We start from the raw sequence: 13,770 nt of genomic DNA, 5'->3' as shown, positions 1-13,770 counted from the left end.
CCACGCCACGCAACAGTAAGAATGTGAAATAAGCCAACTAAGTGTTACGGATGGAGCGCGCTGCTATGGTACGTAAAGAGTCTTTATTGATTGATGATAACAGTAAATATTAGGAGGACGTACTGAATTTCCTGTGAAGAAGATGAAGAAGGAAACATAAGTGATTATTGAAATTGTTCTATGTCTATCCAAGTCTAGTCTGAGGGACAGATCTCAGCCATCAGATCAAGCACTTGGGCCTTGGAAGAAGACCCTTGATGTCTGGTGCTAACCCTAACGTTTGGGTGAACTGGATTAGGGACAGACGGTTCCACGTGCGGTTGTACAAGATCACGAGTGACTTCCCAAGTGATAAAATCTGAATTCAGTAGATTGTTCCGACACCCCTCATATTTCGTCAAGGAATCTCTGTCACGGGTTGGATACAAGAACATACAGGCGCAGCCCTAACAATCTCAACTCAGCATCACATCTAGCGCCTGGGAACACTAGCCACTCTTCAGCTTCAATGGCGACAAATGATACCCCAGAGCTAAGCGCATGCTCTGCACCAACACCAAGCGCCAAGATCTTCCCCCAGTCCACTTTCTTCCAAGAGCGCAGAGCGCCCACACTACCTTCGCCAGCAGATATCAGGGCCCTGAATGAGGTCTCTGGCCACTACCATGCCATGTCCATTGACCGTCCACCTCCTGTAATCATCCCATCCCTGGGACTAGCTGTCAAGTATGGAGCCAATGTTACTATCGCCGAGATCGAGGCCCAGGTATTGATGCATGAACGACTACAAGGCTGTGTCCCAGTCCCTGAGGTCTTCGGCTGGGCTGAAGATAGTGGCCAAAGGTTCATATACATGTCTCTGGTCGAGGGTGATACTCTACAGGCAAGATTTGGCACCATGAATGAAAGTGAACGACAGGCTGTCTGCAAGGAGCTAAGATCTATGGTGAACGCTTGGAGAGCTTTGACTCAGGAATCAGACAGATATATTGGTAAGCTATCATACAGTAGCCTTCCCACATCTCATTTAAGCTAATAGAAACAGGGAGCATAGGAAAGCGTCCACTAAACGATATTTTCGTGTCTGGCCAGCCAGAGCGTGTAGGGCCGTTCCTAGGCGCAGATGCAGTACAAAGGTTCCATGATACATGTAGAATCGACATTCGCAACGATACTTCAATTACTTTTACCCATAACGATCTTTGCCCCCCAAATATAATGTTATCATATGGCCCTAACCCAAAGGTCGTGGGGATTATTGATTGGGGCCAATCAGGATGGTATCCTTCATATTGGGAGTATTGTAAGGCACGGCGAGTAGGTGTCGTGGATGAGGAATTCAATACTGCCCTTTGCGAGGAATGGCATACTAGATATCTGCCTCGGGTCATTGATACAGTGGATGATGAGAGGTTTTACCACCCATGGCTGTATTTCATGTTGTCTAACATCTGAGACTGTTGTTCAAGTTGTCGATGTCATGGGTTAGATACAAAGTTGTCCAATATTGATGAGTTTATTGTCAGATGAGGAGGAATGGAAGAATCTATCTAATGAATTTGCGAGCAGTGTGTCCTTTTATCTTCTCCAAGGTCTATGCCATTGGGACTGTCTTCTTCTTTTATCCTAGCTCCTCATCCTTCACAACCAACACAACTCTACCCTGCAAGATCTCTACTGTTGCTATTGAGATGCTCAGCCTATAATAGTTGTCGCAGGCGCAGAAAGACGTGGAAAGGCAAAATCAGTCCAGACTGAAAACCGGGAATGGGTTACTGCTATTCAGGCGATCAATGCTGAAGGCTGGGTGATCGCGTCGTTTATCGTAGTTGTGGGCCGATATCACCTTGCCAGCTGGTACTAAGAAAGCAACCTTCTGGGGTATTTGGTTATTGTGACAACCCACCATGACTGGACTGATAACGAGACAGGCCCTGAGTGGCTTAAGCACTTTGATTGGACTACAAAGGCACAATCTAGTGGGCACTATCTCTACAAGCTGAAACCAGCTATGAAGAATTGTCAGATCTTCGCATTTAGCTCTCTGATAGTCGTACCTCTCAAATAGACATGTCTTTAGCTCTGGTTGTTGCTCAGTGGAGTTATGGGCCCAGCGCTTGCCGACACGTGGCGTATCAGACTTATAAATACTAGTACTTATAACTAGCTGTTATTACACTATATAAAAAGAACAGAACTGCAGTTTCCAAAGAATGGAGTGCTTGAGAAGGCAATTCTCTGCATTACTGACGAATAGAAGAAAAGAGTTAACATGGGAGTTGTGAAAGGCGAGGACTGTGCTTCCCATGTAGCTTTAAATTTAGCCTTCTTCGTTCCCTTTCTCTTGGGGCATGCTCGTGGTTTGTGTGTCTTACTGGGATACATGTATCCTGTTCCTGTTGATCTAGGCCTCTACACCTAGCTCTCCCCAATACAAATGATTATGCCTTTGTGTGATGGAAAGAAGAGAAGTGAGAGCTATTGTTGCAAATGGCTATTGCAAGTTTTTATGCTCATTGCAGCACATTCAGTATACACATTGCAGGCCTAGCTTAGGTTTTACTGAATCAGGGGTAGACTCATCACAGCTAGCTAGCTCAACATTGTCACCCATTCTTGTCAAGCATTCATAAGTGATAGATGGCTTTTGATCATGTCAGATTATCAATAAAGACGGTATATGGATATTGCTCTCTGTAAACAGGGGCTTTTGATGCTCTGATATATCTGGTGAACATTGGAACTCACAATATCTAGTTACATGTGGTGGAATATCTTTTTGGCAAGGTACCTACTGGAGACAAGGGATCAATGGAATTCTCGGCTCCCACTGGCCCTGCCACGTGAGGTTTGTTGACAGCTTCTTCACATTGCATCATTCATAATCCAAGTGCACTGGTTACTAGGCTTTTGCATTAGGGCTATGGCCTGTACTATGACAATCAGCTGGCTCTGCACCCCATAGGCATAACTCTTTGACAACTAAAGTTAGATTCAGGATAGTTTATTATGTGAGCCTGCTGGTGATTCAATGCAAGAGTTGTCGTCAAGCCCAGGCTGTTAGCGCATGGGGCCACATGAAGCCACTACACCTTGTGAACCACCCTGGGCTATCCGTTTTTTGGAAGCGTGATCAAGTGGCTCGTGGCCTTTGTTGATCTTTATGAACAAACAAAAAGGCATATCACCATAAGGTGCTGTTGGCAAGATAGTTAAAAGGCCAGCACATGTCACCCATTTCGAGAACAGAAATCAACCCCCAGTCCTCCTTCTCTGGCTGCAATCAGGGCAAAAACTCTGTCTCAAATAGAAGAAGCTTGTGGGCATTCTTGTCCTTATCTGGCTCATATGTATTGACCTCAGATAGCATTGACTGTAAATGACGCAAGACTTGCTGCTTGATGAGTGTTTCGGGCTCTTCTGGTGGCCCCTGAAACATTGGATATTGTTCTGTGTCTAGCCCAACTGACAGGATGACCTCAAAATTCTTTTTAGCATCCCTAGAGTGAGATGTAACTTCGCAGCCATGTGTTTGACCCTGCAGACACATTATGAACCCAATGAAAGGCATTTGGTCACTGAAGCCTAGTGCCTTGAATCCACGTTTTGTGTGAATGTACGCAGAAGTCTTTGCATCGTCTGCAAATGCATGGTAGGCTTTATTCTTGACCTGCACAAGAATACAGCCAATGTAGGCCTCTCTCTCATGTTCTGAAGGAACCCACACTGGAATAAGGATATCAACCCCATGGAGATCAGGGGGAAGGTAACAAGCTGTACAGGTTCTATACATATTGTAGATGTCTGTTGTTGATGGCACAGTAGCCCGGCGATGAAGCCGATTGAAGAACACCGTTCCAGAAGAAAGCATCTGGCCAAAATTTGATTGTAATGAATTTTCCGAGACTTTCAAGAGATCTTCCACAACAGCATGCCCAAGCAAGTTCTTGAGAAAGCCCTGGAGAGGAAGAGGCTGAGGGTGCTGCTGCAGTGATGCAGTATCAAATGCAAGAAGAAGAATGAGCCCTGCAACGAACTCACCCATGTCTCCTACACTGACATTGTTCCAGTAGAGTTCCTGACCGAGCACAACAAGAGCTTGGAGAAGTGTGTCCGCCATCGTCATTCCATGCTGAAGGGCAGCTACAGCCAAGATGGGCTCATTAGGCTGCAGTACCATGATCTGCTCACAGTTGTCTGAAACATCGATTAATGGGTGCATCCAGTGGGAGACAAGGGTCTCAGCAAGTGCAAAATCGGAGATGGTGAATGGGATTCGGTATGATAGGAGAGCTAGAAGGCCAGTCTTTGTATCGAAATCACCATATTGCCCTTGGCTAGGCCGACACTTTTCTTTGCAGAGCTCTACAACACCCACATATGAACTCCCAACTTGAAGTAGTGCTCCCCATAAAGGCCGACCAAATTTTAACAATACATCCCAGGATACGTTTGGTGTATTGAGCTGAGCTGGGGTCGGTGGCGCGTAGATATTCTTGGTGAAAAACTGGTGGTAGGGAGGAAATGGTATTGCACTTGGTCGTTCCCCAGTTCGGACCTTCTGGCTAGGGTCCGATTGTTTAGAAGGCGAGGGATTAGATACTTTGGGTGTTGTATCAAGAAACACGCCAAAGAAGGATTCTTCATTCCCCCATTTAGCAGCCCACCAAAGAGCCCGATGTAGAGAATGGAATAGCATGCTGTCTCCTCGAGGTCCTCCCAAAAGATTCCGTGCTTCGTCGATACAAATGACGAACTGAAGGTTGCGTGGCTGTATGGAACTATTTGCATCATCATTGGTCATTTCTTGAGGCCCAGGTGTAGTGAATGCATTTTTGCAGTGATCATCGAAAGCTTGCCAGTCAGCTGTTGGGTTAGGAACTTCGATTGTTGGACAACGAAATGGGGGTTGATTGATGGCGAATTGAAGAGCAGATGTGATGACATCTTGTTTTCTAACGTCGCCCCCACCGATTTGCAAGCGAAAGAAGTCATGGGCGCTCACCCCAGAAGCCCGGGCTGATCTGGCCAGTCGCAAAAGCGCCCAAATAACAATACTCCAGATCCATTCCATCCTGCGGCGTCTTTCAAGAAAGGCTAAACGTTCATTTACATTGTCGAGGGCCTGCAAAATGAGAGAGGCGTAGCTTGATCTTCCTGGATAGCCTCTATGGTATTCAGGGGCAAAGTTCAGGTAAATCACATACTTGTTGTGTTTAACAGCGAGCTGCGAAACAGTATATGACTTTCCTGTCCCTGATGGTGCAACAATCGACGTGTAAGGCGACAAGTAGCGTTCCATTTTCAACAAGAATTGGCGATGGTATTGCTCGAGTATTTGGCAGAGATCAGCACTAGCATAGCGAAAGTTGGGATGAGCCTTTTCACCAATGGTGAATGCCTTTTCTATAATTGTCCGCTCAGCATCATAGGGAGAGGGTTGCTGCTTGATATATTCTTCGACTTGGTGTAAGACACTTTGGATCTCAGGGATAAGTATGTTCCCAACAGTGTCCTCAAAGATATGCATATTAACCCATTCAGTGTAGGAGACCTTCAATGCGAGGTAAACTTTCAAGTTGTTGATGTCAATGTACTCCTTTTTCTCCTCCAGCTTATCAAGCTCTCCCTGTAGCTGTGGAAAACACTTGTATGCTCTTGTAATTAAAAAACCACACCAGTCTTGGATCCAGCCTGCACGAAGGTCTACAGGCAGTGTAGAATATAGCTGTGGTGGTGTGCTGTTCTGGGGCCAGTTCACGTACTGACACACGTCTTCAAATGTTCTGAGGTTCATGATCTCATCGAATGAGAGGTGGAGCCCAGGGTGACTCGTCATTTTGAAAGCAGTGGGCTGTTTTGTAATCAACTATATTGTAGTCATGGCATCAGCATAGAATATGTAAGATGTAGCAGCAGTCTTAAGGTTGCTTACAGATATGATTGCAGCACAATATTAAATGGAGAGGGAAGTGAAAGGGGTAGGTGTTACTTGAAAGAAGCGATAAATAGTGAATTGAAGGGAAATCAACAACAAAGCAGCTTGGTCTTTCAGAAGTTCAATGATCAAAGCTTTTAGTGTCATGGTGATGTTTGAAGTAATAAGCTAACTGTGACTTAGGTTACTGACAAATATTGATCGTTGTTGAAAGTAGAGCTCACCAGGAAGTACTGGAAAGTTCCAGTAAGTCTCAGAAGAGTGGAGACTGTGGCGTGAATGTGGGTCCAGGTCTAGGCACCCACCATGGGGTACAAATATAAAAAGGGGCTGGAATCTCTCAACTCCAGAGGACTTGAGAGGAGAAAGATAGAACTACTTTTCTCAATACAATGATCCTTTGTTTAACAGAAAGGAAGGAAAGAATGAAAACAAACCAAACACCAATCATCAAACAAAGAAACTGTCACGGTACGCTAGCGTCTTCTGCATGACCGTTACAGTACGCTAGTGTTCCTGCATGATGTAACAGCACGCTAGCGTCCTTTGCATAACCACCGTCCGTCATAGCATGATACTGTCGTCCGCATGACCACCGTTTCTGCATGACCACTGTTCCCACGCTACTTTAGCGTTCCCTGCATGACTGCTGTCCTGCTCGATGCTGGAGCCTCGCTCACCGCTACCAGCCTCACACCCCACTGTAGATCTTGTCAACTACAACCTGTGTAGATATATAGACTAGATAGAACCTCCCTCTGTTACCTGAATGTTGCTCCCCAAGCAACGTCCTCGTCTCCTACCCTGAATATACTGAACTTCCTGTCCCTGTCTTCTGTCCTGGTATCTGTTACCATCCTGAACATCCTGTCCTGCCTGTCCTCGTCCCTGTCTACCTGTCCTGCCTGTCCTGTCTTTGAGCTATTGGGTTAGTCTCATAGAACCTTCCTGCCTGCCCGTGACATTACGTTGCTTCTACCCATAGACACTGACGAGATGTCTGCCCGCCCGGAACCCCCGATCGTGCCTGATAGCTTCGAGAGCTTCAGCGAAGGGGTTACCAACCACACTGGTGCTTGGTTTGAATACGTCCGCTCCTTATTTTCATACGCTGATGAAAAAGAAGCCGAAATTGCCACCTTGAACCACACGCTGACTACCGAGTCCGCTAACCACACTGCTGCACGAGACAGTCTCACTGCCAACCTTCAGGCAACTCGGGGCCAGCTTGAGTATGTGCAAAACGAGTTGAAAGAGGCCCGGGGCGAGCTCTACCAGGCTCGCCTCAATGAGCAAAGGGCTCTTGACAAACTCCAGTTAGCCATACCACCCCCTGCTGCTCCTGCTGCTCCTGCTGCTCCTGCTACCTTTACTGTCGTGGAAGGAGAAGCTTCTGCCTCTGTTCCTGCTTCTGCCCCCACGGCTTCCCCCGCCTCTGCTCCTGCTCCTGCCCCAGCCCTTTCTGCGGCTGAACTATTCATGATGACTCGTGCTGCCAAGCCCTCTGAACGTATACCTGACCCTGACAAGTTCGAAGGCGACCGATCAGACCTTTGTCGCTTCAATACCCAGATCCGCCAGAAGATGCAAAGAAACCGTGACCGTTTCCCTGACGCCCAGGACCGTATGGCCTACGTCAACAACCGCTTGAAAGGACCAGCATATGCCCTCATTTTACCATACATCAAGGATGGGGAATGCCTGCTTTCAGACTATGATGCTGTCCTGAAGGTCCTTGACCGCGCATATGGGGACCCAGACAAGGTCAACCGTGCGCGTAGCGAACTGTTCCGCCTCCGACAAAGCAATAAGGATTTTGCTACCTTCTTCTCCGAGTTCCAGCGCCTGGCTCTTGAGGGAGAAGTAAGTGAATCAACTCTGCCGACCCTCCTTGAGCAAAACATCTCGAAGGAACTCAGCGCGATGCTGCTGCATCATGACCCCCCAAGTTACGAATACCCTGAATTCGCAAACTTCCTCCAGAACCTTGAGAACCGCATGACCCGCTTCGGCTCTGCGATGTTGCCCACTACCCAGACCCGTGCTCCCCCTGTCCAGAATCGTGCTCCCCCTGCCCAGAACCGTAGCACTACCTCTGAACCCCGTGCCCCTGTCCCCCAGGCCCCAGCGCTGGGGAACACAGACCCAAAAAGAACAACTGCCCCTCCACCAGACCCGGATGCCATGGACCTGTCCCATCAACGCCGCGCCTCCCGCCGAGAAAGGGGTGAATGCTACCGTTGCGGAATAAAGGGCCACCTGGTAGGCCAGTGCCCACAACCCGATAACCGACAGCTCCGCTCGGCTGCACTGTCCCCTTCCTCTACTGCCGCGACGCCCCAGGTCTCCTGCTCCCACCACCGCCGTGACTCCTTCTCGTCCTTCCACTCGGACTGCCCCAGTGATGGACCAAAAAAAGGAGCTCGCCTGGAATAAGCCGCCCCCAGGTGGAACCTCCCGGCGCAACCCCGAACCAGATTATTCGTATCTCGGCCGCTGCTGTACATGGTCTTCCAATTGAGGAAGAATACAATCAGCGGTCAGATCTTATGATCCTCCCTGTGGAACTGTCTCTTCAAGACCGTTCCTTCCCGACATACGCCCTGACTGACTGTGGTGCAGAAGGAAAAGCCTTCATTGATGCCACCTGGGTATCCCTGCACCGAATTCCGACCCACCCCCTCCGTTCTCCATTTGGAATCGAAGTATTCGATGGAAGAGAAACGGAAGCTGGAAAATGTACTCATTATGTCCGTGCCCGCCTCCGCATAAACGATCACTGTCAGAAGAACGTTTTGTTCTTCGTCACACAGCTCGCTCATTACCCCATCGTCTTGGGTATGCCTTGGCTAAAGCAACATGATCCAACTGTCCGCTTCGCTGATCACTCAATCACTTTTGATAGTGAATACTGCCGAAACCACTGCAACGTTCCTGGAAAGCCCGAGAAGCTTCGGGCCTTACACAACGTCCCCCATAAAGATCGACCCAGTAACTTGCCCCCACGACCCCTGGCCCTTCGCAACTTGAACATTGTCCCGATCTCGAAGGAAGGTGCCATTGCCTATTCCCGCCGGTCTGCCTGTCGACTGTTTGTGACGACACTGGAAGAAATCGATCGAATCCTGAACCGTCCTGACTCCCCGGACTCTGCAAGTCCCCGGAAACCTGAACCCTTTTCCCTGCCCGCCGAATTGTCAGATTTCACCGATGTTTTCTCCCCTCGCGAGGCGGAAAAACTACCACCACACCGACCCATGGATCACCATATCCCCCTGGTGGAAGGTGCGAAACTGCCTTTCGGGCCCCTGTACTCCATGTCCCGAGACGAACTGAAAGCCCTCCGTGAATGGCTCGATGAAAATCTCCGGAAAGGTTTTATCCGCCCCAGCTCCTCGCATGTTGCCTCTCCCGTTCTGTTCGTGAAGAAGGCTGACGGAGGACTGCGTTTCTGTGTCGATTATCGTGCCTTGAACGCTGTGACCATCAAAGACCGATACCCGCTGCCTTTAGTCAAGGAAACTCTGAACAATCTGCATGGAATGCGCTACTTTTCCAAGATTGATATCATCTCCGCTTTCAACAACCTCCGAATGACTGCGGGAGAAGAATACCTGACTGCCTTCCGCACGCGTTTTGGCCTCTTTGAGAGCCTGGTCATGCCGTTTGGACTGACGGGAGCCCCGTCCTCCTTCCAACGATACATCAACTCTTCCCTGAGAGAATATCTCGACCTATTCTGCACGGCGTATTTGGACGACATCCTGATTTACAGTCGTACCCGTGAAGAACACACCGAACACATCCGTGCGGTCCTCGAACGCCTCCGCGCCGCTGGATTATACGCCCAGGCTCCTAAGTGCGAGTTCTACTGCACTGAAACCAAGTTCCTAGGCTTGATCGTCGGCCGTGATGGCATTCGAATGGACCCAGCCAAGGTCGCAACAGTGCGTAATTGGCCTACCCCGAAATCCCTGACAGATACCCAAGCCTTCCTCGGCTTCGGTAACTTTTACCGCCGCTTCATTCGCGACTTCTCTAGCTTGGTCGCCCCGTTGACACGCTTGACGAAGAAAGATGTCCCTTTTGTGTGGGATTCTACCTGCGAATCAGCGTTCCGAACCCTGAAAGACCACTTCTCCTCTGCCCCTGTCCTGGCCCATTTCAATTGGGATAAAGACATCATCCTCGAGACCGACGCGTCCGATTATGTGTCAGCTGGTGTCATGTCCCAATACGATGACGATGGTAGCCTCCGCCCTGTTGCCTTCTTCTCCAAGAAGCATTCAGCAGCCGAGTGCAACTACGAAATCTACGACAAAGAACTCCTGGCCATCATCCGCTGTTTCGAGGAATGGCGTCCTGAACTGGAAGGTGCCCCTTCGCCTGTGAAGGTTATCACCGACCACCGAAATCTGGAGTACTTCATGTCTACGAAGCAACTCAACCGCCGTCAGGCCCGTTGGTCTGAATTCCTGTCCCGATTCAACTTCCACATCGTTTACCGCCCGGGTAAGCTAGGTGCGAAGCCTGATTCGCTCACGCGCCGGTCAGATGACTTACCCAAGGAGGGTGATGACCGTCTTCTGCACCAGAGCCAAACCGTCCTGAAGAATCACAACCTACCCAATGCTAGCCACCAGACTCGCCTGAATCAGATCGTCCTGCCGACGAATCTGCAAGAACTCTTCCGCACTGCATATGATTCTGACCCTGTACCCCGTGCTGCCTTGGCCGCAATCCTGAACCCTGAAACGAGCCGCCTGCCGACACTCACCCTGGCCGAGTGCTCGGAGCGCGAAGGCTACTTGTACGTACGAGACCGCTTGTACGTTCCCGAAAGCGATGCCCTGAAAGCAGAGCTCCTCCGCCTGTACCATGACTCTCCTGTCTCGGGACACCCAGGTCGTTCCAAGACTTACGACCTCCTGTCCCGGGAATACTATTGGCCTGGCATGGCAAGATACGTCGCCCGCTGGGTTCGCCAGTGCCATACCTGCCGCCGCGCGACACCCTTCCGTGATGGCCAGAAAGGCCTGCTTCGCCCGCTGCCAATTCCCGAGAGAGCATGGCGTGATATATCCGTTGATTTTATCACCCACCTGCCCAAGAGCAATGGCTACGATGCCATCCTTGTGATTGTAGACCGGCTAACCAAGATGCGTCATCTGGTTCCTTGTCACGGCAACTGTAACGCCGAAGACACTGCCCGTCTGTACCTGAAGAATGTCTGGAAGTTGCATGGCCTTCCATCGACTATCGTCTCGGACCGAGGACCTCAATTCATTGCCGAATTTTGGAGGTGCCTGTCTCGGTCCTTGAGAATTGAACCAACCCTGTCCTCTGCCCACCACCCAGAAACCGATGGTCAAACCGAAAGAATGAATTCGGTCTTGGAACAATATCTACGTGCGTACGTAGCATATCTACAAGACGATTGGGAAGATTGGTTGCCACTAGCTGAGTTCTCTGGCAATGCGCATTACTCTGAAACCACCAATATTTCCCCTTTCTTTGCGAATTACGGATTCCAACCCCGGATGGGATTCGAGCCAATCTCCGACCTGCCCGATTCCGCCCAGTCCCGAGACGCTGCTGCCTTCGCTGCCCGAATGGAAGAGATAACAGAACTGACCCGTTCTGAAATGGCAATGGCCCAAAACTTCCATGAAGAGCAGGCGAATCGGCACCGCCAGCCACCTCGCCAGTTCCAAGTTGACGACAAAGTCTGGCTTGACGCCCGGACGATTCAAACCGCCCGGCCTCAGAAGAAGCTAGACTGGAAGAACTTGGGACCGTTCCGCATCTGCAAGATCATAAGCCCGTACGCTTACAAACTTGAGTTGCCTGCCTCTATGAGGATTCATCCTGTTTTTCATGTGTCCAAGCTCCGATACGCTGACACCTCTGATCCCATCCCTGGTCAAGTTCGTCCACCTCCACCTCACGTTGAAGTGGCTGGACAAACTGAGTACGAAGTTGAAGAAGTCTTGGACTCCTTCTGGGAACGCCGCGGCCGTGGACGCCGCCCCCGCTTGAAATATGTTGTTCGTTGGACCGGCTACGATGACCCAACAACTGAACCCGCCGAATACCTGGAGAATGCAAAGCAGCTAGTGGAAAACTACCACCGCCGTTACCCTGACAAGCCCGGCCCCTAGGTGAACCCTCCTGGTTACCCTCTCGGCATCGACGGAGCTCTGCCGTAGAGAGGGGGTACTGTCACGGTACGCTAGCGTCTTCTGCATGACCGTTACAGTACGCTAGTGTTCCTGCATGATGTAACAGCACGCTAGCGTCCTTTGCATAACCACCGTCCGTCATAGCATGATACTGTCGTCCGCATGACCACCGTTTCTGCATGACCACTGTTCCCACGCTACTTTAGCGTTCCCTGCATGACTGCTGTCCTGCTCGATGCTGGAGCCTCGCTCACCGCTACCAGCCTCACACCCCACTGTAGATCTTGTCAACTACAACCTGTGTAGATATATAGACTAGATAGAACCTCCCTCTGTTACCTGAATGTTGCTCCCCAAGCAACGTCCTCGTCTCCTACCCTGAATATACTGAACTTCCTGTCCCTGTCTTCTGTCCTGGTATCTGTTACCATCCTGAACATCCTGTCCTGCCTGTCCTCGTCCCTGTCTACCTGTCCTGCCTGTCCTGTCTTTGAGCTATTGGGTTAGTCTCATAGAACCTTCCTGCCTGCCCGTGACAGAAACAAAGGAGTAGCCAAGCTTTTCATGAACTTTACATAAAAAAATAAGGACCAATTTCTACTGTTGGGAAAACTGTTGCGTGGCGCGGTATATATGTTAAGTGGCGTCCCATACGTGCCCCACTTATCCGAACCTATTGTGGCTGATCACGTGACATGATTGACACCACAATACAAAAGGTGTAGAAATTGGTCCTTATTTTATTATTTTTAAAGTAGATGAAAAGTTTTACCACTCCTCTTTTCCTAAATACTCCCCTTTTTAAGATAAGCACAAAGTCTTATCAGTTTACCCGAACTTCATCCGGAACTTGTTGGGAAGTTTGCTTCAACATCCCCCCACTTTCCCGGAGTTCCGGATAAGTGGGTTTCTGCGGCCACGCCGCTTCTGGATTCCGTAGTCCTATCATAGCCCTAAATTCAGGCATCTTTTGCGGCCCTAATGGTTTCGTCAATCCATCTGCCGCCATGCTACTCGTTGGGACAAATCCGATTTTTACCAAACCTTCTTTCACCCACTGTTTGACAGCATGGTATTGCGTGTCAATGTGTTTAGTGCCCTTCTTGACTCCCAATGCTTTAGCTATCTTTATGGCTGCTTGATTGTCTCCAAAAACCAAGGTTTCTTTTTTCAGCCATAAGCTTTGGCATTCTTCCGGTTTTGTCTCGAAGGTCCCGATGATTTTGTTCAGTATACGTCGTAAATGTATACCCTCTTTCGCACATGGTGTTAACCCGATGTACTCGGCTTCCGTTGTTGATGTTGCCACGGTTGCTTGTTTCTTGGAGCTCCAGCTTATGGCCCCTCCAAGTCCGATGAACACCATCCCACTGACTGACCTGCGGTCTTTTGCATTTGCGTAGTCCGCGTCACTATATCCGACAATATCCATCCCCCCTTGACGCGCTTCGTAGCATATGGAAAATTTAGATGTGTCACGCATGTAGCGCAGCACTCTCTTTAGCCCTTCCACGTGTCTCGGGGTTGGTCTTGCCGATGCCTGTGCGAGGCTTGATACAGCAAATGCTATATCTGGTCTCGTCATAAGGGCTGGGTACATGATTTTACCCAAGATTGACTGGTATTTTGTCGACTCTAAGATCATTTCCC

At 49.5% G+C, this 13,770-nt stretch overlaps 3 protein-coding genes across 3 annotated transcripts; 2 read left to right on the top strand and 1 right to left on the bottom strand.

Moving 5' to 3' along the window:
• Positions 1–508: 508 nt before the first annotated feature.
• Positions 509–1,706, top strand: HOO65_010022 (phosphotransferase enzyme family protein; the record flags this gene model as incomplete). The annotated part of the gene is made up of 3 exons (XM_071005939.1): positions 509–992; positions 1,046–1,303; positions 1,570–1,706. The coding sequence occupies 3 exons, from the start codon at positions 509–511 to the stop codon at positions 1,704–1,706; spliced, it is 879 nt and encodes a 292-aa protein (XP_070861844.1).
• Positions 1,707–3,283: 1,577 nt separating this feature from the next.
• HOO65_010021 (uncharacterized protein) lies at positions 3,284–5,839 on the bottom strand (the record flags this gene model as incomplete). Its single annotated transcript, XM_070999616.1, has 1 exon — positions 3,284–5,839. One exon carries the CDS (start codon positions 5,837–5,839, stop codon positions 3,284–3,286), a length of 2,556 nt encoding a protein of 851 aa, XP_070861843.1.
• A 1,095-nt stretch (positions 5,840–6,934) lies between these two features.
• On the top strand, positions 6,935–12,099 carry HOO65_010020 (Retrotransposable element Tf2 155 kDa protein type 1; the record flags this gene model as incomplete). The annotated part of the gene is made up of 2 exons (XM_071005250.1): positions 6,935–8,200; positions 8,386–12,099. The coding sequence occupies 2 exons, from the start codon at positions 6,935–6,937 to the stop codon at positions 12,097–12,099; spliced, it is 4,980 nt and encodes a 1,659-aa protein (XP_070861842.1).
• Between the last annotated feature and the right edge of the window lie 1,671 nt (positions 12,100–13,770).

Source organism: Ceratocystis lukuohia (assembly GCF_044167205.1).
Source record: "Ceratocystis lukuohia strain C4212 chromosome Unknown Supercontig1_pilon, whole genome shotgun sequence".
Classification (NCBI taxonomy): Eukaryota; Fungi; Ascomycota; class Sordariomycetes; order Microascales; family Ceratocystidaceae; genus Ceratocystis; species Ceratocystis lukuohia.
The sequence above is the reverse complement of the archived record's forward strand: the minus strand, read 5'-3'. Positions and strand labels throughout refer to the sequence as shown.